Consider the following 24,351-nt stretch of genomic DNA (forward strand, 5'->3'; position numbering starts at 1 on the left):
TTATTAGGAGAGGGTACAGCTGCAGCGAAGCGCGGCCGCATTGGAGAGTGGCAGACAAGCCCATGCCCAATAGTACGTCTTCCATGAACGAAGGGAAAACTACCAGAGACTTGGTTATCTCCTTGCGTGAGCCTTCCGCCAGGCTGACATGAGTGTGTACCGACCGTACGTTATGTGGCGTCCCTACACGTTGAACAACTCGTTCGCTCACGAAGCTTCTGCTAGCTCCAGTGTCTATGGTAGCGTTAAACTCCTGACCCTCGATTTGCACCTGCGCGATAATTCTGCTCGACTGAACCTGTAAGATTTCTCCTAATTCCGGGGAAGACTCCTCTCGTTTCCCGGCTGGGTACGACGGCAACACTCGAGAGTGCGTACTCCTCTGCGACCACAATCCCAACAAAAGAGGACTATGGGATTGCGACATGTAGCTAAACGGTGACCCTCCTGGGCACAATTCCTGCAAGCAAGACTGAAGTTCGGCACCATTGACCTGTTCCCCACTCGAGGAACTGATTGTAAAACTGTGGCTGGGGTGGGTGGTCGTCTGGCCGGTCGTGTGAAATTCTGTTGACCTATTGGTGATGCTCCTGCATACGCTGGGATCTCGTACTCGTTCCTTCTAGGCGCTGGTTGTGGTTCGGCCAACATTCTGGCATGGCTTCCAGTGCTCCGATCGCGGGTGACCTCGTAGTTTACCGCTAAAGTGGTAAGTTGCTCCAAAGTGGTGAAGTCGGTCCAACTCCTGCTCAGCATTATACCCCGCTCTGTGCATCATGAGTCTGATGTTGACTAGGTATTGTTTGAAAGTCTCTCCCCGTCGCTGATCTCTGGTGCGGATCTCATCCTCGAGTCGCTGAAAGTACCTGGGTGGCAGAAAGAAGTCAAGAAACGCCTTCTTGAAGTTCGTCCAAGATTTTCCTAGCAGCTGGCTTGTCCGATACCAGTGCTCAGCTGTATCCGTCAAAAGACCAGGGATGGCCTGCGGCATCTTCTCCACGTCAACTTCGTGTGCGGTGGCTCGTTCCTCGAGGTGTTGGATGAAGGTTATGGGGTCCGTGGTCCCGTCAAAAGTGATTCCCCAATTCTTCAGCTTTTCCGCTAGCGTGGCGCGGACATCTCTGATTTCCTGGAAAAAATATCCCGCTTGACCGGATGGATCTCCGTGTCTCCGACTACATCGGCGGCACCTCGGCCTTCCAGTGCTGGCACCTGAAGCTGTGTTGGACCCGGTGGGTGTGGGTTCGGAGTCGGTGAACGCTGCTTCCTATCCGTTAGGGCGGCTGTAATTTCCGCTTCGCAATCCTGTAGCCGCTCGGCTATCTCCAGCACGTGGTCGTCCCGATTATTAAAAGCAGACAGCCGGCTCCTCATTTCCTCAACTGTTCCGGTTGCTTCCAAGGAAAACTCCTTCAGAATCGCCTCCAATTCCCGCTTCCGGAGATACGAAATCCAACGCGCCCCCATATTGCTGTGAAATAATAGTTAACTGGCAAACGACAGGAAAAGTTTCGATAGGACGAGAGAAATTCTTGGACGAGGGTCAAACGATGTTCGAACTGGTTAAAATCTTCATTGAAAATTTTATTTTATTTGTCACCAAGAATTCACTGAATTCCCACGTGCAACGATGGTGACCACAATCCGATGTCAAACGACGATTTAATTCCTAAATTTTCTCGACGGTGATTAAATTTTGTTCGACGACGATGTAGTTTTAAATTTTTCCACGACGATGTTTTTGAGAGCTGCCGATGCACGTGTTGACTCGGCGATGGTTATATGAGAAGCCCCCAACGATGTGATCCCGTTGCCTGTACTTGATCGACTCCTGCTCGTGTGAGAGGGACGACGATGAGAGTGAAAACGAAAAAAACAAAATGGCTGCGCTGTAGGGAGTATACGTTAGCTTTTCCCTACCTCGTTCTTTCGAAACTCTCGGTACCTGAGTTGGGTAGCCTAGAGGGCTCTCGCTCTCTCTCTCTTTCAGATTATCTGCCTGTATGTGTTTCGTCCTCACTTGATTTGCTGGCAACGTGAGCTTGGAACAAAGAATCTCTGATTTTAGGTTATGTACTTTGCTCTGCTTAGAAATACATGTATGTGTGTTTGCGTGCGTTAGAAATTTCTCGCTGTGTGTGGGTATACTTTTGTATAAGTTCTCCCGAATGCCATGTGCTCTGCTTAAATTCTAAGTTTTTTTTTCTGAGGTTATGTTCGATGCGTTGGTATATTTTTAAATATATATATATTTTCCTGTTTCCTGCCCTAGAAATTTTTGTGTCCCTCGATATATGACTCTCCTTACGTTCCGACTTAAAAATTTCGCTTCTAAGTGACTGAACCGAAAATTTTCAAACTCTGTACACAGATAAGTATTTAGGCCATATTTAGGTCCTCTAAAATTTTCGTAAACCCCATGTCCCTGTTCGGGCTCCATTCTGTAAAGAAGTCTCGTAGGCTGGGATATACTCAGTCCCGCCAGGGTCTCTTTTCCGAAAATATTTGTAAAGATATGGGACAAAAAGGTCTAAGACGAAAATCGGTTGGCTGGCGTGAGATGTAGAGTGCCAGCCACCGGGGTACGGAGTGAGAGAAACAGTTTATTCGGTGTCTGTAGCAGAGTGAAAAGCGTCAGCGGTAACGCGCATTTGGGCCTGGCTCATAGCATTCGCTACGAGAAGGCCGAGAGAGAGGGGATCGATTATGGGGACAACTTTTCCCTAGGGCAGAATTTATGGCCTAAAATCTAGGCATTTGTCTGGAAATATTCATATTTATGCGTGGCCAGCTTGATTGGATTTTTTTCCCTACGAGTTGCATTAAAATCAGGCGAGAAATACTTTTATTGGGGTATTTTTATTGATTCATTTGTAACTCGAGTTTCTACTTTATTTTGTTTTCCCAGTGTAGTCGGGCGCGAGTTGGCTCAATACAGCCGGCAGTGATAAAAGAAGAAGAATAAATTTTCCTTTTAAAAAAAAATTTCCCGAAGTTCCTTTGGAAAGAGGGTGTGGCAGTGCGTAGTATTTTCAATATCTGAGAAATATTTTTATTTAATTAATGAGCAACGGGTTTCCTAAAGTTGGGTCCACCCCTTTCTCTCGGTGTAGTCAGCTCGGAAATCAAATCAGAAATCAAAGTAGTCAAAGGGAAAAAGAACAACATGGCAACAACATGTGTTCAGATATGTAAGAAAATATTCGTTATTTAAATTCTTGGTTCATGTTTTTTTTTCTCAGTGCTCGCAATTAACGGGTTAGGTTAGGTCATGGTTTATAAATTCTAGCCTACTCTGGGCGAAACCGCATCGAGGCCTTCGAGAAATTTCTCATTGCACGGGACTCTCGCTGGCCAAAACGCGGTTCACTCCACTCACTCACCCGTCTCGCTCTCACGCACACACACACGCGTGACTCCGGGTGCTCCGCCGCTGGTCCTGGGCCGGCACACCCTCCTCGAGGTCGTCTAGGTAAACGCCTTCCTGGGTCACTTGGCATCAGCCCGAAGGCAAAAGACTCCTGTTGTCCACATAAATTTGCTCTGATCGCACTTCTGATCCCGTGCGCCGCCTTTGCAAGAGTCCCCTGCTTCTCGCACTTCTGGTCCGGTGCGCCGCGTTTTCCAAAAGTCACCTGCTCGCACTTCTGGTCCGGTGCGCTGCGTTTTCCAAAAGTGAACTGCTCGCACTTCTGGTCCGGTGCGCCGCGTTTTCCAAAAGAGAGACCTGTTTCTGATCCCGTGCACCGACTTTGCAAAAATGACTCCTCGCACTTCTGATCCCGTGCACCTCCTTTTCCAAAAGAGAGCTCCTGTTTCTCATCACGTGCACCGCCTTTGCAAAAATGACTCCTCGCACTTCTGATCCCGTGCACCGCCTTTTCCAAAAGAGAGCTAGTTAAGCTTTGCCGCCGCGTTTTGTTCAAGTTTTCGGCTGCTCTGGGTTTTTTCCACTTGTCGAAGTTTCGGTACTCCTTTTCTCTCGCTCTTCCCTTGGCGCGTGCCAATTTTCGGGGGTTGTTTTCCTCCTCGATCGCATGTCCTCTCTCGCTTGCTCCTGTGCGGCGCTGCACTTATCGTGGTGAATATTTCGTTGCTCTCCTGGTGTGTGTGTGTGTGTGGCTACTGCTGATGTGAGAACGGAGGGGGAAAAGGTAAACAGAACCTATCGCTTAGGCTGAGCTAAAATAATTATTGTGTATCAATATAACTACAAATCTTATGATTATTGGCTAAGCTTATATATTAAATGCACTGTACAATGTTTTTTTTTACAAAGTTATTCGCGAGGGTTTTGTTTGCTGTTGGCGCTGGCGATGTTGTAGCTGCTAGCTGGCGTTGTTGTTGGCGCTGGCGGCCGATGCTGTTGGCGCTGGCGATGTTGTAGCTGCTAGCCGGCGATGTTGTTGGCGCTGGCGGCCGATGCTGTTGGCGCTGGCGATGTTGGTGGCGCTATTTGTGAGGGGTCAAACGACTCCTCACAAAGTCCAAGGATACCCCCAAGGATGCCCCAAGGATACTACGGAAGGAGTCCAAGGATACCTCCAAGGATGACCAAAGGATACTACGAAAGGATCCCAAGGATACCCCCAAGGATTCCCAAAGGATACTACGAAAGGAGTCCAAGGATACGTCCAAAGATTCCCAAAAGGTACTACGAAAGGAGTCCAAGGATACCTCCAAGGATGACCAAAGGATACTACGAAAGGATCCCAAGGATACCTCCAAGGATGCCCAAAGGATACTACGAAAGGAGTCAAAGGATACGTCCAAGGATGCCCAAAGGATACTACGAAAGGAGTCCAAGGATACCTCCAAGGATGCCCAAAGGGTACTACGAAAGGATTCCGAGGATACCTCCAAGGATGCCCAAAGGATACTACGAAAAGAGTCCACGGATACCTGCAAGGATTCCCAAAGGATACTACGAACAAATTCCAAGGATACCTCCAAGGATTCGAAAGGGATACTACAAATCGACTCCAAGGATACTACAGGGCATCTACAAAGGCGCAATGAAACACATAAAGGACATCAGGAGAACGTTAAGAACACAAAGGGAGCGAACCAGAGCGTCTAAGGTCTCGATTGGGACTGATCGGAGGAAGGAAAAACACGCATCAAAAGTCTGCCGAAGGAAGGGGGAAGACGGCACAGAGCAGAGAGCTGTACCGTAGATCTGGGTAGTAAGAAGGAGAGGCCGATGGAAATAGCGGGATTGAGCAAAGAGGAAGGCTCGGAACCGAGGTGTCATTAAAGGGAGCCCAGGCTCCAGCTGAACAATCAAAATCGACGAGCATCATGAGCACTCGCATAACCAGGAGCGAAGCGCGCAAAATGATGGCTGCCCACCAGCCGTCCGGAGGATCTAGCCCGGGGCAAGGATGGTCGACAGCCCGGCCTACCCGAACCTCGCGGCGGATCTCCGGGCGGGGCGTCCCCGAGCCGGTCATCAGCTCCGACAGCGACGTCGAGCTGGTGGAGGACCCGCGGGTGGAGCAACGGCGATGGCGGTTTCCCAAAGCGGTCAACCGGGCCGACGGACGCATCCCGACTGGCGAGGCGGAGGTGGAGTGGGCTAGCGAAGAGCCGCCCCAGGACCAGCTGGCTCCCAGTAGCCATGCCGAGGCTGTGGTAGCGGCTACGTGGGAGTTTCGACGAAAGTGCGTGGCGCGAAGGCGGAGTGAGGAGCGGCGGTGAAAGGAGATGGAGGAGTCGCCGGAGTGGCAGGCCCAACTGCGGATGGCCGAGGAGGAGGAGCAGCACCCACGCCGAGGTATGCGCCCGAGCCCTGCATCCCGCCGCAAGAAGTGGCAGACGACTGGGCGTCCTCACCTCCGCGGTGGCTGCCCTAAATACCGCCCACACCGCGGTACGAGGGGTCACCACAGTGGACGCCAGCACGACCGGGCGGTCGAGGTTCGAGCAGCCACCACCGCAGAAGCAGCCACCACAGCAGCAGCAGCTCGAGCGATAGCAGCCACCACCGCAGCAGCAGCCACCGCAGCAGCAGGCACCGCAGCAGCAGCCACCACCACAGCAGCAGCCACCACCGCAGCAGCAACACATCCGGACGGACATACCGGCACCCGGACGTTCGTGGCCGAATGAGTTAGGTGGCGACAGCAGACGGTTGTCTGGACCTAGCCGGAGGGACCCGTAGAGGAGACGGCAGCGACGGAGGAGCCCCGAATCTGGGAAGAAAGTGGTCCCCGGGTGAGCCCGCTGGATCCCAGGACCCGTGGCAGACCGGAGTGGGCACCACCGACACCGAGCACCGGACCAACAACGCCAAGGACAGGGCCATCGACGCCAATGCCTACCGGGAGCGCGACAGTAACCGCGGAGCCTCTGGAGCGAGGACCCTGGCCTGAGCCCGTGGAAAACGGCCGTCCTCCGCTCAAGCGGCAGCACTGGGCGCCCGAAGTGTCCGAGGTGGTGACACGGCCGAAATTGTCGCGGACGGTGTCGGCGCCGGAGGGCCAGCGATGGCATCCTGGGCGGCAGGCGCAGCGTGCGCGTATGGAGAGAGGAGCGCGCGTTCCGCGTCCGGTTGGGGCTGGCGGGCACGAGAGTGTTCGAGGAGCGGCCGAAATAAAATTTGAATAAAATGAAAAAAAAAAAAAAGGATCTCTCCACTCTGGGTCCAAAGTCCGTGCCTCCTGGTTGACCCACTTGTCCTTCACGTACCGCTTCCAATAGATGCTCCGCCCACTGCTGCCACTCCGCTGATTGCCGTGCTGCTTGTGGCACGCCTGTGTGCCGCTCCTTTGCCGAGATGTGGCACTTCCTCTCCCGGTCCAAAGTTCACGGGAGAGTCCAAAGTCCGGTGGAGTTCCGTTATCCTGTTTTGCACATGGCACTCTTGCCTTGCCCGCGAAGTCTCCATTCTCTCTCGTTCAACATGCTTGGTCTCCAAACTCTCTCGCTCTCCGTCCTTGGTCTCCAAACTCTCTCGATCTCCATCCTTGGTCTCCAAACTCTCTCGATCTCCATCCTTGGTCTCCAAACTCTCTCGCTCTCCATCCAAGTCTCCAAACTCTCCTCGCCGCGCCGTTACTACGCGAATTCGCCGCGTAACTGGTAAGCGGCCGGCCATCTGCTGCTGCTTCTATTTGTGGGGAGTTATTCAACTCCTCACATTCCCCCCTTCGGGAAACATTTAGAACTTGTTTCTACTCTCCGGCGTTTCCTTGCATGTCCTAGCCTTCGAGTCATTGTGATTCCCGCGGCGCTCCCTCGTTGCTCCCTCGATGCTCCCTCGACGCTCTTAACTCCCTTGAGCTTCTACAGCGCTGATCATCCTCCTCGTAGTACCTTAAATCTCCCGCGCCGATGTTTCCCGTGTCTCCACTGGGACATCGATACTCATGGGCTATCGATCCCAGCTCGGTGCTCGTTGCTGCGTCTCACTCCTTTCCATGTTTCCTCCGCCTGGTCACACCATTCGTGCGTGATCGATATTTATTCGCATATCGATACCGACGGTGCGGCGTTGCCACCTGCTCGTTTGCGATATTTCCACCTTGGCCGATATTTCCATTGTCGTGTGCCCATCGATCGCACTATCGTCCAGTGCCAATCGATCGCCTATCGAGGCGCCCCCTTCCCTGGCTCGTGGTGATTTTGCAACTTTCATAGGTATGTAAGTTTCTTTTGCATTTCCTTCACTCCTTTTTATCTCATCCTTTCGTCCTCTCTCGCCCTTCACTCGTCCTCTGTTGGCAGCATCTGACTCCACATTGGCAGCTTTTGAGAGCGGGTGCGGAGAGGACTTCGCATTCGCTTCGCAACCAGGACAGCAGGTAAGTATTTATGATGTCCGTTTCTCTTTCCTGCATTAAGACCCCTTTAAATTTCAGGTTGCTGGTGCGGCCCATGCATGCCCCGTTCTTTTTCTTGTTTTTAGTCAACTGTTGGTGTGGTGCGTGTTTCTGTTTTTTTTTTTTTTTGTGACCAGCTGGCTACGGTGTAGATCTGATTCTGCACCGTCCTCCCCTTTTCCTCGGGTAACAACTAGACGAGCTCGTCCGGCGCATTCCGTATAGAATCTCCGGATGCTGCGGTGTATGTCTGGACTGCGCGTCTTGTGTTGCTTGTCTCCTTCCGCGCATACTCTCTTCTACGTTACCCGTATCCTTGTGCCGTTTTTTAAGTGTCCCTTCCACCTGGCGTTATCGCGGATGACTCTGGCAACTGCCCGACGCTGAATCCTGTTGCCTTGCGGTCGGGATCACCTTCCATCCCTATCCACGTCCTTGACCTTTCTGCGTGGCGTGTGGATGACTCTCGCTTCGGCCTGACGCATAATCCTTTGGCCTCGCAGTCTGGATTAACGAGAAACCCTTATCCATGTCCTTGTGCTATCCTGATTGTCCTTTCCGTGTGGCGTATGGATGACTCTCGCTTCGGCCTGACGCCTAATCCTGTCGCCTCGTACCCGTTGTTAGACATCTGACGTTTCTGCTGTCTGCTCGTTTAGTTGTTGCTTGAGCTCGCCAACGTGAACTGTCTTTTCTTTTTTCGACTGTGTGTGGCGAATTTTGCAGATCACTGGAGAGACGAAATCTACGACCTGGTAAGGGCCATCGTACCTCGGGGCTAGTTTTGCAGCGAATCCTTCGGCCGCTTTGGACAGGTGATGTTCCTTGGCCCACACTATGTCGCCCACCGCTGGTGACCATTGCCTCCTTCTCAGATTGTAGTGTATGGCTTGGTCCTGGGACGCCTTTTCCATATTTCGCCGCACGATCTCGAATACCTCTCTTAGTTTGTTGGAATTTTCCTCAGGGGTCTCCGTAGCTCGTCCAGTGCCTAGGGTTTCCTTATCCTATAGGCTGCTGCGTCTACCCTTCCCTGGGTAAGAAACGCCGGTGGATTCCGATGTGCTCGTGTTCACAGCTAGCATAATCTCCGGCCACTTCTCGTCCCAGTTTCTCTGGTCCTGCCCTGCGAACTGCACAATCATGGTCTTGACCGTTCTGTTCGCTCGCTCGGTCGGATTTTCTTGTGGTGTGTATGGTGCGGTGAACTGTTGTCTGATACCCATCTCAGCCAGAAAACTCTTGAAGATACGGCTTGTAAACTGCACTCCGTTGTCCGTTATGACCACCTTCGGGACCCCGTACCTTGCGACTATGCGCTCCCTAAACGCCTTCTTGAGCGACTCTGCTGTCGCACTGCGTAGGGGCACCAGTTCCGTCCATTTCGAAAACCTGTCTATCATGACCAGCAGGATTTTGGTTCCCGTGCTTAGATCTTGGTAGGGGTCCAACGAAGTCTGCACATACCGTTCCCATGGTTCCTCCGGCACTTGGCTCAACTTCTTCCCGGCCGCCTGCATCTGATTGGGCTTAAACCGCATGCAAATCTCGCATTTTCGTGCATGCCTGGCCAGTAGTATCGGGCTGCCAACCGTGCAATTGTCCTTCGGCTTCCTACGTGTCCCTCAGACGGTGCGTCGTGGTTCTCCCTCAACACTGCTTCTCGTAGCGACTTCCATGACGCGACGTCTTCACTGCCTGCTCGGTGAGGTATGTTTCTGTACAGTGTCTCACCCTCAATAACATAGTCCGGGTACTTCTGCGGCTGGGTCTTTATCTTTTCGCCCATGTCCTGGATCCAGCTGCATCCTCCTGAAGCTGTAGTTGCCGATGCCTCTTTTAAAACTCATAGTGTTTCCGGTAGTGGTTGTCTTGATAATGCGTCGGCCACCACGTTTAGCTGACCCTTTCTGTACGCTATCTCAAAGTCGTACTGTTGTAGCTCCAGGGCCCATCTGGCGATCCTTCCTGAAGGGCTTTCTATGCTGTTGAGCCACCAGGGCCATGTGGTCGATTACTACCTTAAAGTGGTAACCTTCCAGATATGGCCTGAGCTTCCGGATCGCCCAGACGATCGCCAAACACTTCTTCTCCGTTGTCGAGTAGTTCTTTTCCGCGCCGTTCAGTGTTCGGCTTGAGTAGGAGATTACTCTTTCGCCCTTTTCGGTGTCCTGGGTCAGTATCGCTCCGATGCCGTAGTCGCTGGCGTCTGTTTGCAGGATGAAAGTTCTGAAGTCCGGGCAAGCTCCGGGCTTAACCTCCTCAAACGCCATCTGGTGCTCTGGTGTCCACTCCCACTTACTGCCTTTGCGCAGCAGGTCGTTCAGGGGTTTGACGATTCTGGAAAAATCTGGTACAAATCGGCGGTACCACGACGCTACTCCTAGGTATTGCCGAAGTTCTTTGACGGTCGATGGCGGTTCCAGTTCGGCTATGGCGGCTACTTTTTCTGGATCTGTTCCTATTCCCTCGCTTGTCACTCGATGTCCCAGATACAGTAGTTCCTTTTTAAAGAATTGGCATTTTTCTGGATTCAGCCTCAGGTTTGCCTCTTTTAGACGCCGGAACACTTCTCTCAGGTTTCTTTTGTGTTCTTCCAGCGTGCGACCGATCACTATTATGTCATCCTGGTAAGCGAATGCGTGAGGTGACATCTCGGGGCCAATTACTTGGTCCAAAACTCGCTGAAACGTTGCCGACGCCGAGTGAAGTCCGAACGGCATTACCCTCCACTGAAACAGACCTTTGCCTGGTACCGTGAACGCCGTATACTGCCTGCTACTCTCTTCCAGTGGGATTTGCCAGTATCCATCCTTCAGGTCCAAACTGCTGATGTACCGCGCTTCCCTTAGTTGGTCCAGGATGTAGTTTATGCGAGGCATTGGGTAGGCATCCTTAACTGACTTCGCGTTGATCTGCCTGAAGTCGACACACAGTCTCCACTTGCCTGTCTTCTTTTTCACCATCACGATGGGGGAGCTGTAAGGGCTTTTTGAATGCTCTATGAACCCCATTTGGAGAAGCTCGTCCACCTTTGCGTTGATTTCCCCTTGAGATTTTGGGTTCTTTGGGTAGTATCTCTGCATGATTGGCTTGTCGTCCTTCATTTTTGATCTGGTGTTCTGCCAGATTCGATGTTCCCGACATTGTGCTGAAGTCTGCCAGCTCTGTTTCAAGGAATGCTGTAGTATCGTCCAACTCGTCTACTTGTTGAACGACTGCTACTGATAGCTTCTCCTCGAGCCATTTATTGTGTCGGTTCCTGGTTGGTATTATTATCTCGTGTCCAGCACACCTTATCTCGCTTCCGACTTGTTTCAGGAAGTTCCATCCCAACATCCTTGGATCCTCGGGCACTAATGGATCCACTACTCCGGGTAAAACCAACAGGCTCATGGTCACTTGTTTGTGGTCCCGAATTTGACCTCCACCTCGAGCTGCGCATCAATTCCGCCGCACCTTCCATCTGCCAACCTAACTTGCCGTCTCGTCCTTGTAATCCTTCCTAGAGCAGCAATATTGTCCGCCAATTCTTCGCTGACGAAGCTTGCCGTTGCTCCGGTGTCGATTATGGCTTTGTAGCTGTTCCCACTAGTCATCACAGCTGCGGACAACTGCTGCTCCTCCTCGATTAGCTTGCCCGTTAGTTTGGAGTGGCATTGTGCGATCCCCGCTCGCCTCTCTGCGGCGGAGATCGCTGGCCATTTCCCGATCGTTGGCAGCAATCGACGCTCCTATCCAGCAAAACAGCAGCCGCTGGTTTCGACATCCTCTAGCCCAGTGTCCGTTCCCACCGCATTTCCGACAGGCCTCCTGCGGGTCTGTGATATGGGTGGCATCTTGTGGCCTCTGTGTGTTGCTTGGCGGCCTGCACAAGGTATTGTTTGGCTGTCTCTGTTGCTGTGGGGGTGGTGCACAATGGCCTCCGCGTGGTGCGTCTGTTGCCTGCTGTCGTCTGGCTTGGTGTGGTGGTGACCATTGGTCGTTTCCTCGTGTGTCCTGGTTATCTACCACCTCGCATCTCCTGCATGTCACCTGTGTTGGTGACGCCGACTTTGTCTTTGAGAACTTGTTCTCCTGTGCGAAGACTTCCCGTTCCTTTTCAAGTTCTTCGTACTCATCGGCTAGGATCATTAGAGTGTCCAGGTCCGACACTTTGTGTGCTCTTAAGAACATCCGTAGGCTTGGGGTGCAGTTCTCTTTAATGACCCTTAACGTCTCTTTCGTAGAATAGCTAAGTGGCCTCACCATCGTCTGCATGTCGATCATGTAGTCCTTGAACGACTCGCTCAAGCCTTGCTTCCTTTGCCGGACCTGGACCGCCAGCCTGGTGAAGAAATCTCTTGGCAGGAAGTAAGTGTGGAAACTTTCAATGAATTCTACCCAAGTTCTCCACTGCTTATTGTAGGCGATGAACCATTTCAAAGCCCTTCCTTTTAGCAACTCCGGCATCGCTCGAGGGATCATATCAAGCTCCAAACCGTACGTGTTGGCGGACCATTCTACCTGCTCCAGGAACTCGAATGGTTTTTCCGCCCCGTCGAACCTGAACGACCATTCGCGGACCTTCTTAGCGACCTTTGCATAGTCCGCCTGGCTTGGCCTCGGGGTCAGCGCTGCTGCTTTCTTTTCTTGGCTTGATTCTCTCCTGTGGGCCTCTTTTTGCATGTTGTCAATGCTCAGGCTTGCCACCAGGTTGTCCCCTTCGGCGGTTGTTAACGTAATGCTTGGGCCGGCTCTGTCGTAGTATGTCGCCTCCAGCTCGTCCCAGATGTCGACGAGTTGTGGATCGTTCTCTGTTTCGGAGTAGCATTCCGATAGCGCCTTCCTCATGTCGTCTAGCCTGCCCTCCAGGGCGACGTTGAGCCTCTGTGCGACATGGGCGAAGTCTTCCTTCTTGAGGCGGTAAATCCACTTCTTTCTCATTTTTATTGTGCTGTTCTCACTGTTGGGACAATCACGTTGGGCGCCAGATGTAACGAACTGATTTTTATGGTCTGCTCGCTACGAGATTCGTGCGGCTAGCTCAGTATATTGTTTGTTTGTCCCACCAAATTTATATTAACGTGACCGCCCAGTAGCTCATTGAGGAAGCACAGAATTCACGGGTTCGTATTGGGTTTATTGCGGGTATATTATTACAAGTGTCTTAGTCGCTTGGTTGGCCTGGACTCGTTGCTTGTGACCTTCGGTGCTTCCGACGGTCCTGATTGACTCGACGACCTCTCGCCTTGATGACTCGGTGCTCCTGTCCTGTAGCTCCCCGAAGATACTCGCAGCTCCCTGAAGATCCTCGCCGCTCCCTGAAGAGCCTCGCAGCTCCCTGAAGACGCTCGCTCGCTGATCGCTTCTCACGCGTGACTTGGTGACTGCTGGTACCGACTCGGACTCGCGAGGGGTATCGGCCGTACGGGCTTAGGGAAGCGTCACCATTCTCAGACTAGGGTGAACAGAAGCTGCGCTCTCCAGGATCGCTCCTTTCGACACACCGCCGCCTGACCCTTGCTCTGTTTCGGATGGTCCCACTGGGGTTTCTGCTCAGCCCGCGCGGACAGTCAAGGCGGAACGCCAGGAAGCTGCCTCGCGCCTTACTTCGCTTCCACGCCTAGTGTAAACGAACGTTCCACCCTAGCCTCACCCTTTTGCCTTTTGTCCGGGACGTTTCCGCGTGGCTTTTGGTACTCGGGGTTCGGGCACGCCGCTCCGGGACCTCGCAAGTCGAATCCGTAGGGCTCTCCTGGATAATTCCACTCGAGACCGTACCGATCGACCGCTCTCCCTTCTGGCTTGTTATACTCGGGGTTCGGGCACGCCGCTCCGGGACCTCGAAAGTCGAATCCGTAGGGCTCTCCTGGATAATTCCACTCGAGACCGTACCGATCGACCGCTCTCCCTTCTGGCTTGGTATACTCTTTCCAGGCGTAACTCCAGGACTTTGTGGACAGGGTTAATCGACCGCCTTGACCTAGCCGCGTGAAGCCCTCTGGATCTCAGCTACCTGCGTCTCAATTCGGAGATTCCTGGTATCCCAATCCCGAACGTCTCGACGTAGCAATCTCGCTCCTCGAAGGCTTGGCAATCGTCTGGGCAATCCGAAAGCTCAAACCGTATCTGGAAGGTTACCACTTTAAAGTAGTAACCGACCACATGGCGCTGAAGTGGCTCAACAGCATAGAGAGCCCTTCAGGGAGGATTGCCAGATGGGCCCTGGAGTTGCAGCAGTACGACTTCGAAATAGCGTACAGGAAAGGGCAACTCAACGTGGTGGCAGACGCTTTGTCAAGGCAGCCACTGCCGGAAACGTTTCGAGGGATCAAGGAGACGTCGGCGGCGGAAGCTTCTGCAGCATGCAGCTGGATTCTGGAAATGCGCGAAAAGATAAGGACACAGCCGCAAAAGTATCCGGACTACGTGATGGAGGGTAACACCCTGTACAGGAATATACCTCATAGAGCGGGCAGCGAAGATGTTGCAACATGGAAGATGTGCGTCCCGAAAGCTCTACGGGAAACGGTGCTGAAGGAGAACCACGACTCACCGGCGGCTGGCCATGTAGAAGGCCGAAAGACAATAGCACGTCTGGCAGCCCGGTACTACTGGCCAGGAATGCACAGGGACGCCCGAGCCCACGTGCGAGGATGAGAGACATGCATGAGATTCAAGCCGAATCAGATGCAAATGGCAGGGAAAACGCTTACGCAGGTGCCAGAGGAACCATGGGCTACGGTATGTGCGGACTTTGCGGACCCCTGCCGCGTTCGAAGCACGGTAACCAAATGCTGCTGGTATTGATAGACCGGTTCTCCAAGTGGACTGAGTTGGTGCCGCTGCGAAGCGCGACGGCCGAGTCCCTAAAGAAAGCTTTTAAAGAACGTATAATCGCGAGGTATGGGGTCCCCAAAATAGTCATAACGGACAACGGAGTCCAGTTTACCAGCAAAACTTTCAAGAGTTTCCTGGCCGAAATGGGAGCCAAGCAACAGTTCACAGCTCCATACACCCCACAGGAGAACCCGACTGAGACAGCCAATAGGACGGTGAAAACAATGATAGCGCAGTTCGCAGGACAGAACCAAAGAGACTGGGACGAAAAATGGCCAGAAATCATGCTGGCAGTAAACACGAGCGTTTCAGAATCCACAGGTTACACACCGTCGTTCATTACCCAAGGCAGGGAACCAAGACTACCGAGCGCCCTATACGACAGAGAAACCGTAGGGAACGGACGACCGACAGAGACCCCGGAAGAGAAAGCAAACAAACTCAGGGAAATCTTCGAGATTGTAAGGAACCTGGAGAAAGCATCCCAGGACCAGGCTAGGCATTATAACCTAAGGAGGAGGCAATGGACGCCAGAGGTGGGTGACGTCGTGTGGGCCAAGGAACACCACTTATCAAAAGTGGCCGAGGGGTTCGCAGCAAAATTGGCCTCTAGATACGAGGGACCTTACCAAGTCATAGGTTATGCGTCACCAGTAATCTGCAAAATACGACACATAAACACAAAGAAAGAGCGGACCATCCACGTAAGCGAGCTGAAACAGCAACAAACGGAAAACACAAGAGAGCGGCCACAGCAAGCAACCACAACAGACGCAAAACAACATTGAAAGTCCAAGATACTACAAAAGGATCCCAAGGATACCTCCAAGGATGGTCAAAGGATACTACGAAGGGAGTCCAAGGATACCTCCAAGGATGACCAAAGGACACTACGAAAGGATCCCAAGGATACCTCCAAGGATGCCCAAGGGTACTACGAAAGGAGTCCAAGGATACCCCCAAGGATGCCCCAAGGATACTACGAAAGGAGTCAAAGGATACGTCCAAGGATTCCCAAAGGGTACTACGGAAAGAGTCTAAGGATACCTGCAAGGATTCCCAAACGATACTACGAACAAATTCCAAGGAAGAACACAAAGGGAGCGAACCAGAGCGTCTAAGGTCTCGATTGGGACTGATCGGAGGAAAAGAAAAAACACGCATCAAAAGTCTGCCGAAGGAAGGGGGAAGACGGAAGAGCTGTACCGTAGATCTGGGTAGTAAGAAGGAGAGGCCGATGGAAATAGCGGGATTGAGCAAAGAGGAAGGCTCGGAACCGAGGTGTCGTTAACGGGAGCCCAGGCTCCAGCTGCACAATCAAAATCAACTAGCATAATGAGCACACGTGTGACGAGGAGCGAAGCGCGCAGGATGATGGCTGCCCACCAGCCGTCCGGAGGATCTAGCCCGGGGCAAGGATGGTCGGCAGCCCGGCCTACCCGAACCTCGCGGCGGATCTCCGGGCGGGGCGTCCCCGATCCGGTGATCAGCTCCGACAGCGCCGCAAGAAGTGGCAGACGATTGGGCGCCCTCGCCTCCGCGGTGGCTGCCCGAAATCCCGCCCACACCGCGGTACGAGGGGTCACCACAGTGGACGCCACCGCAGCAGCAGCCACCACCGCAGCAGCAGCCACCGCAGCAGCAGCCACCGCAGCAGCAGCAGCCACCGCAGCAGCAGCCACCGCAGCAGCAGCCACCACATCAGCAGCAGCCACCACAGCAGCAGCCACCACCGCAGCAGCAGCCACCACCGCAGCAGCATCACATCCGGACAGACATACCGGCGGCCCACGTGAGCCACTGCACCCGGTCGTTCGTGGCCGAAGGGGTAAGGTGGCGACAGCAGACGGTTGTCTGGACCTGCCCGGAGGGACCCGCGGAGGAGACGGCAGCGACGGAAGAACCCCGGATCTGGAAAGAATGTGGTCCCCGGGTGAGCCCGCTGGACCCCAGGACCCGTGGCAGACCGGAGCAGTGGGCACCACCGACGCCGAGCACCGGACCAACGACGCCAAGGACAGGGCCATCGACGCCAACGCCTACCGGGAGCGCAGTAACCGCGGAGCCTCTGGAGCGAGGACCCTGGGTGTGGCCTGAGCCCGTGGAAAACGGCCGTCCTCCGCTCAAGCGGCAGCACTCGGCGCCCGAAGTGTCCGAGGTGGTGGCCCGGCCGAAGTTGTCGCGGACGGTGTCGGCGCCGGAGGGCCAGCGATGGCGAGAGATCGCGGAGCCGGAGTGGCCCGAAGGGATCGCGGAGGCACCGGTGGTACAGGAGGCTCGCATCATGGGCGGCAGGCGCAGCGTGCGCGTCTGGAGAGAGGTTGGGGCTGGCGGGCACGAGAGTGTTCGAGGAGCGGCCGAAATAAAATTTGAATAAAATGAACAAAACGGAGTTTGAAAACCGGCATAAACGGGAAACGCGGCTGAAACAGGGGCCAGAAGTAAGGGGCATACATGGCAGCTCCAGCATCCTGAAATTCATACTGGGTTAATACAGGAAGCAGCCAAACGACACCAAAATACTCACCTGCAGCGAAGCAAATGCGAAGTCCTCTCCACACCAGCTCTCGAGTGTTGCCAGCGTGAAGCCAGGCTCAGCCGGCGGAGGACGATTGAAGGGCGAGAGAGAGAGAGACGAGAGGCGAGAGAGGTCGTCTGGAGAGAGAAAGGATGAAATAGAAAGGAGTGAGGAAATGCGAAAACTTACCTAGAAAGTTGCAAATCACCTTGGCCGGTGGGCAGCAGAGCGGGCATTTTGGAGATTGTTTCATCCACAAACAAGTTATGCACCGAATCTAAAAAAACGTAACGCTGCGTCCGAAATTCAACATAAAAACCGCTCGTGCTATTTGGAGCGTTGTGCAGTCCGATGTGAAGATAATGCTGGGCCCGAGCAGACCGACAGTTCCGATTCTATAACGTCTAAAAATGACCAGCCAACAGCAGTAGAAGAGTCCAAGCCAACCATGGATCCCAACTCCAGTCCCTGGTCCTACGCCTACAACCGCATCGTGCCCGCCAGCGCCGGCAGCTCTGGAGGAACAACAGGCCCAACAGCAACAGCAGCAGGCGCAGCAGCAACAGCTCAACCTGGTGGCCGACAAAGTGCAGATTAAGCAGGAAAAGCAATTAAAAGCCTACAACGACTCGATTTAACTGATCCAACTGCAACAACAACAGCAGGCAGCGCAGCAACAACAGCAGCAGCTCCAGCAGCAACTGCAACAGGAGATCGCCGAGGCGGAAACAGAGCCGGACACCGTTTACATGATCGATGGCCGGAAGGTCAAGGTGACGCGCAAGGATGGCCAGCCGTTCCGAGCGACAATAGTTGAGCAGCAGGATGGCAGTCCGGTGCCGCTGGCAGTGCCAGTTCCGGCGGGATCCTATCCGGCGCAATATGCGAGCCCGGCGTTGAGCTCCGCAGATGGATCGCCCATCACGAATTTACATGCCGTGGACGTGGTCAGCACACCGCAGGCCCAGGTGATCGTCCACAAGACGGCGTCCCCGGTACAAAGGCGGTCGGAGGCAGGCGCCCCTTACTGTGGCCTATTCATCTGTGATACAAAGCACCCTGCAGCAGCAGCAACAGCACCATCAGAACCTTTGTTGGACAAAGCTGGAGGACGATGGAGCGGGGCAGGAGGATATAAAGAACGTGCTGCAGCTGCAGGTGAAGCAGGAGCAGCGCCAGCTGGACTTTGCCAACGAGGCATCGACAGTAGATGTCAGCGGTGGTGGCGAAAATCTAGTGTTCAACCTGCCGCCTGGGCTCGAGATTAAGCAAACCTTCTATACCGCGGGCGTGGTCGATGGGGAGCAACTGCAGAGTCCGGAACGCCCAGCAAATGAAAAGGCAAGTTCCTCAATGGACACCACGCATGGAAGGGTTTATCACTGAAGCGCCTCAAGTTCTTAGAGCTATCTCTGTACGGTAACAACCTCACTATTTCGGAGACATCTATCTTCAGCGATACACTATTCCAGAGCCCTCATCAATGCTTCTCCCGCGAATACCGGGCCAGCTCCCATCAGCACGCCCAAGCGGGCACACAGTCCTTAGCAGGTTTCATCTGAGATAGACGATTGTAAGACCTTGTCAACGACGTCGAATAAGAGCGTCGAATTCACCAGGTAATCATCTTGCCTTGGCCACAAAAAGTACACCAGTCCGTCGGCTGTGAAGAGGAGACTAAAGCGCCTCTAGTTTTCCAAGCTGTCCCTCAGAGCAGATCAAGGATGTGAGTTTGCAATGCAACGGTATAGTCATGGAACTACAGCAGTTACAGGGGCGCGACCCTTACTCGAATCGGCAGGGAAAGAAAATAATTGTCAATGTAATTTGTGATTTACATATCTTCATACACTTATAGAATATTTAAAATTTTTACAGATTAAACAGTGAAGAATACCATATTTGAAATTACTAATTTCGTACTATCTTCTCATTCGATTTCAGGTCAAGAAGCTCCTCCTATCCCCTGTGGAGCCCAAGAACCCTACCGATCTGCCCAAGCTGGCGTAGGGTCTGAAGCGCCTGACCAAGTCCAATGATGCAGTGCATCATCGAGAAGTCCGGAGAGCACATTTTTGCCGGTACCGGTGAGCCGCATTTGGAGATCTGTCTGAAGGATACAGCATGACAACGATGTGACCAAGGCCTGTAAGATCTATTGGAAAGGCCTTCCCTCACTGCGTGTTCGACCATTGGCAGCAGAGTGCCGACATCCGGGTTAAGGATCTGTAGGTGGAGCGGTGGTAGCAGCAACGGGCTAGGGTGAACTTTACCCTGGTGACATCGAACTGGCGATTATTTATATATAGTTATAAATGCTGAGCCATTTACATACAACACTCGGTAGATTAAGCTTACATACTTATCGTAATCTTAAGTTAAATAACCATTGCTCCCAACCAGAGAAGACTGGGAACAAGGCCAGCCGGGCCCTACAGAGGCAGTCAATTTCTACACTGACGGCTCAAAACTAAATAATCAAGTCGGAGGAGGTATATACTCCGAACAACTTAATATCAGGAAATCCTTCAGACTTCCGGATCACTGTAGCGTCTTCCAGGCGGAAGTATTTGCCATAATTGAAGCTTTGATGCTTCTGAACGATGCAAACTGTCAGAATAAACTGGTTAACATCTATAGTGATAGTCAAGCGGCTATCAGGTCGATTATCTCGACCAATACAAACTCCCACACCATATCAAACTGCCGCAAATCTCTGCACGAGATGGCTCTGCAGTTTAAAATTTACCTGATTTGGGTCCCGGGTCACCGGAACATTACAGGCAACTGTATTGCAGATGAGCTGGCCAGGCATGGCACTACCGTACCTCTCCTTCCGGACAAGGAGAACATCGGTATGCCGATGGCCACCTGCAAGCTTAACATTAGAAATCAATACAAGAAACTTGCGAGCCTAGCATGGACACATGTTAAGCACTGTCGCATCTCTCGCCAGACATGGCCAATCATCGACGCGAAGAGAACTTCGGAACTATTAAGACTAAACCGTACCGAGTGCGGAATGGTAATACGAGTGTTAACAGGCCACTGGTTGGTTGGCACACACGCAAGCAGATTGGGCGCGCCCCGAAACGATTTCTGCAGAAGCTGCAGGGACGAGGAGGAAGAGGAAACGGTGGAACACCTGTTCTGTTCCTGCCCGGCCCTGTGCAGATCTAGACTGTACCACTTAGGGAATCCCTTCATGAACAGTCTATCCGAACTGGCGAACATAAGCCTAAAACGAATAATAAAATTCATTAAAGCAACCGGATGGGAATTATGCTAAGCCAGCTGCAATAATGGCAGCAGATTTTTAAGAAAGGGGATACAGATCCACGCGGTACCACAGTGGACCTTTTAAGGACTAAGTGTGTCAATGATTTGGCAGCCGCTCTAACCTAACCTAACCCTACCATTGTGTCTTTAACTTAAGCTCACCCACGCGCAAATACGGAAAAATCCTCACTAGTTTAGCAATTTGTAACACATCTAGTAATCGACTAACTTATATGAACGGAAAAACTATATACACACTTTTAAAGTATCTACTCTAAAATAATACATCTGCTCAGAAGTATATATATATAAATAATAAAATATAATTAGAACACCAGCTACGACTAGGTAGAACTAGAACACTTCCCAACACATGCCCATTCTGCCACCACTCCCCAATATCCAACATATCATTATACACTGTCCTTCCTTATCCCAACCCAGATAAGAATCCTTCCATTCGCTTAACCCCATCAACATTATCTCAAACCCAACCCCCGACCACGTCATGAAAATCATCACATTCCATAAAAAAACCAAAATTAAGTTTAAAATTGAAGTGTTCTTAATTTAGTTAGCCTATAGTTTTAAATTTCAGCTAGCTTTATATAAATAAATAAATAAATAATTACAACGAGTGAGGGTTCTCAGTATATTTACGTAAACATGTTGGTCCATGATCGCATCGATCAAACGTATGGGGCCCACACCACTGTACGAGAAACATGCCCATACCATGATTTTAAGCCCACCTGCTTAACGGTCTTGAGACCAAGAGCATTTCTAACAAAATCTCTTAACTCAATACTAGCCAATCCAACGGTTCTGTCGATATCAGCACACATTATTTTGGCATAGTGACTTGTGCAAAATTGAACGCATACACTAGGAAATATGTCACTATCTAGATCGTTAAATTCATTCAAAATGGCTTGAATAATAGCCATACTGACGTCGGTTATTATTCGTTTGCATATTGGCAGCTTTAACTTATACACTTTACAACACCTATTTAGCTCGCTTAAAAAGCGAACAATATCATATGTAAAGTGATTAGACAAAATGGCATGCGCCACAGGATATACCATATTATATTCTGGAACATGTGCAACCAATGAGTACAGGAGAATTCTTTTCTCCACATATTTCATTCGTTGCACAACACTCCCGTTGCATCTAAATGCAATGTATCCTTCTTGATGTTATTCACCAAAAGACTTATGTGTTCTCTGTACATACACTTCGAGTTTCGTCGATAGAAACTGAATGAAGTGTGAAAAATTCTTACATTTCATATCAAAGGTATCTTTAAAGGGATCTTTATCAAAATCCTCTTTTGCGTTTTCCTCTGATATAAAATTCCGGTAATAGGACAAATGTTTATTGGTCATTTGATCATTACCAATTAGCGCCCTGTTTGTGTTGGCCAAATTTATCAATTTATTTCTAAATTCAAATGCAGTGCTGCCTTTAATTTCTTTTTTGGAAAGGAATCTATTTACGGCCCTGCACTGAGCAGATTTTTTTAAGTTTATGGAATGCCTATATCCGATTCTATTTGAGAAGGGTAGCTTTTCGAGTGGTGTAGGTTTATTTTAGGATAGTTGTGTTGGATATAAGGTTACATATAGAAATTATAACTATAAGTGTTTTGCGCACGTTCTGCTCTTGAGTACGACTCTGTCTCGACTACCTTACATTTTCAGAGTCTGGTAACATTATAAAAAGGGACTTATTCTACACTAATATCGAAGGTTTGGTATATACTATATTAGGCGCTGTTCACAGTCGGCCTCTCCTGACAAATCTCTGCGTCCTCGCAGGATTCATGGGGTGGATCATCTTCAAAGTCGTCATCTTCATCGGGCTCCTCCGGTGGCAGCTCACACCAGCGCTTCATCTTGTCGGACGAATACACCGACTTGTAGTGTCTCTGCTTTCGTTGTGCGTGAGGGATATCTTCTACAAGATATCTGTCGTTCGGCAGGACCTTGTTGATTATAAAAGGTCCTTTATAGCGCGGCTCCAATTTGCGCGACCAGCACAAGGTCTCCAAGGCTGTAAACAGTTGGCTTCGCATGCTTGGCATCGTACCGTTTCTTGGCGGCAGCTCGGTGATCGTTGACAGTTGTCGCAGCATCTGCTCTAAGTTGATCCAATTGTCTTGGCTTTGAATGATGTTGGTTATCGCGTTCTTCAGGATATCTCGAGGTTCATACCCGTATAGGAGCTGAAAGGGAGAGCATTTAGTAGTACTATTTACCATGGTATTAATGCTCCACTGGATTGATCGGATATTGTCATCCCAACGCTTATCGATGTCATTGGAAGGCAACAACATTGACAAAATGATGCGATTTGTGCGCTCTGCGTGACCATTGGCTCTGGGTGTTCTTACAGCATTTAAAATGTGCTTAACATTGTTTGATTTGCAGTACTTATCGAAATATTTTGATGTAAATGCTGTACCACGATCTGTTACAATTCGAATTGGCATTCCCAGGTAGCTGGTTACATCTTGCAGGACATCCAGGACGTGTTTAGTGGCTGTACTTTTCACCGCTCGTACAATGGTGAACTTGGTGAATGCATCGACTATTACCAAAGTATACTCGTTTCTCTTGGAACTCTTCGGAAATGGCCCCAGGTGGTCCATGTGTATCGTGGAAAAGGGAATCGGCTTAATGTCATCGTAGTGGTATGACCTTCCTGACGTCCACCTGGTGTTTTATAAAACGCACAGCCCACACAGGATTTGATGTAGCTTTTGACATAGTTTCGCATTCGGGGAAACCAAAATAAGTTTAGAATTCTTGCCATAGTCTTATCCGTGCTCATATGTCCGGCCTTATCGTGACATTCATGTAAAATGTGGAATCTCAACTGCTTCGGCACAACCCATAATAAATTGTTGCCATGTTTTCGAAACAAGCGATCTTGCTCCATCACATACTCGACGCTCTCAGATTTCTTTTCCAATTTCATGTTTGCGACAATTTTCTGTATTTTCTCGTCCTGTAGTTGTATGGAAAATAGCCAGTCCTCTTCGTCGATTATCGTTTTTGCTATTTTCAGACTTGCGGTATCCATCTCTCGAGCATCTTCGAACGGAGCTCGACTGAGTGCGTCTACGTGGTTCATCTGTGTTCCTGCTCGATGAACGATATCTATGTCGAATTCTTGAATGCGTAACCACCATCTTGCAATCCGGGGTATCAGTTCTCGTTTCTCCATCGACGTCTTTAGAGCATTGCAGTCGGTGATAACCTTTATCTTTTTGCCATAAATGTAGTATTTGAATCGATCCAACGATTCCACGACGGCTAGAGCCTCAAGTTCGTAGCTGTGGTAATTTTTCTCCGGCTTAGAAGTAGCTCGGCTATAATAAGCGATTGGTTTCAGCTGGTCCTCCTCACGTTGTAGCAAAACTCCGGCTAAACCAACGGCGCTGGCATCGGTATGTAGTTTATGCTCTGCGTCTAGACGATAGCTGGTGACAACTGGATTTGATATTAGACATTTTTTTAATTCGTCGAAGGCTTCTTCTTGTGGCGCTTTCCTGATCCTTGCGCAATAGGATTCTTAATGGCGCTGAAATTATGGCATATCCAGCAACGAATTTTCGGAAATAACCAGTGAGACCCAAAAACTTTCTCACATCGGTAACATTGGCTGGTTTCGGGAACATTCTGATGGCGTTCGTCTTCCTTCTGCGTGTATCTGGTGACCAAGGAATGTTATTGACTGCTTATATAACTCACATTTGTCCAGGTTTAGCGGTAATCCGCACTCCTTTAAAACTTTTAGGATCCTCTCAAGCTTCTCGTACATCTCATCAAATGTTTGACTGCCAATAAGGATGTCGTCCATGTAGTGTATCATGTCGCCTTTCTGCACTCTCTTTTGTAA

The 24,351-nt window shown here is 51.0% G+C and overlaps 1 protein-coding gene across 1 annotated transcript; it reads left to right on the top strand.

Annotated features, from left to right (window-relative positions):
- Positions 1 to 5,706: 5,706 nt before the first annotated feature.
- On the top strand, positions 5,707 to 19,173 carry LOC139353612 (mediator of RNA polymerase II transcription subunit 15-like). The gene is made up of 5 exons (XM_070997966.1): positions 5,707 to 5,776; positions 17,668 to 17,750; positions 17,829 to 18,158; positions 18,229 to 18,537; positions 19,108 to 19,173. Exons 1-5 carry the CDS (start codon positions 5,707 to 5,709, stop codon positions 19,171 to 19,173), a joined length of 858 nt encoding a protein of 285 aa, XP_070854067.1.
- The last annotated feature ends 5,178 nt before the right edge of the window (positions 19,174 to 24,351 follow it).

This window comes from Drosophila suzukii, chromosome Y, assembly GCF_043229965.1.
Source record: "Drosophila suzukii chromosome Y, CBGP_Dsuzu_IsoJpt1.0, whole genome shotgun sequence".
In the NCBI taxonomy this organism is placed as follows: Eukaryota; Metazoa; Arthropoda; class Insecta; order Diptera; family Drosophilidae; genus Drosophila; species Drosophila suzukii.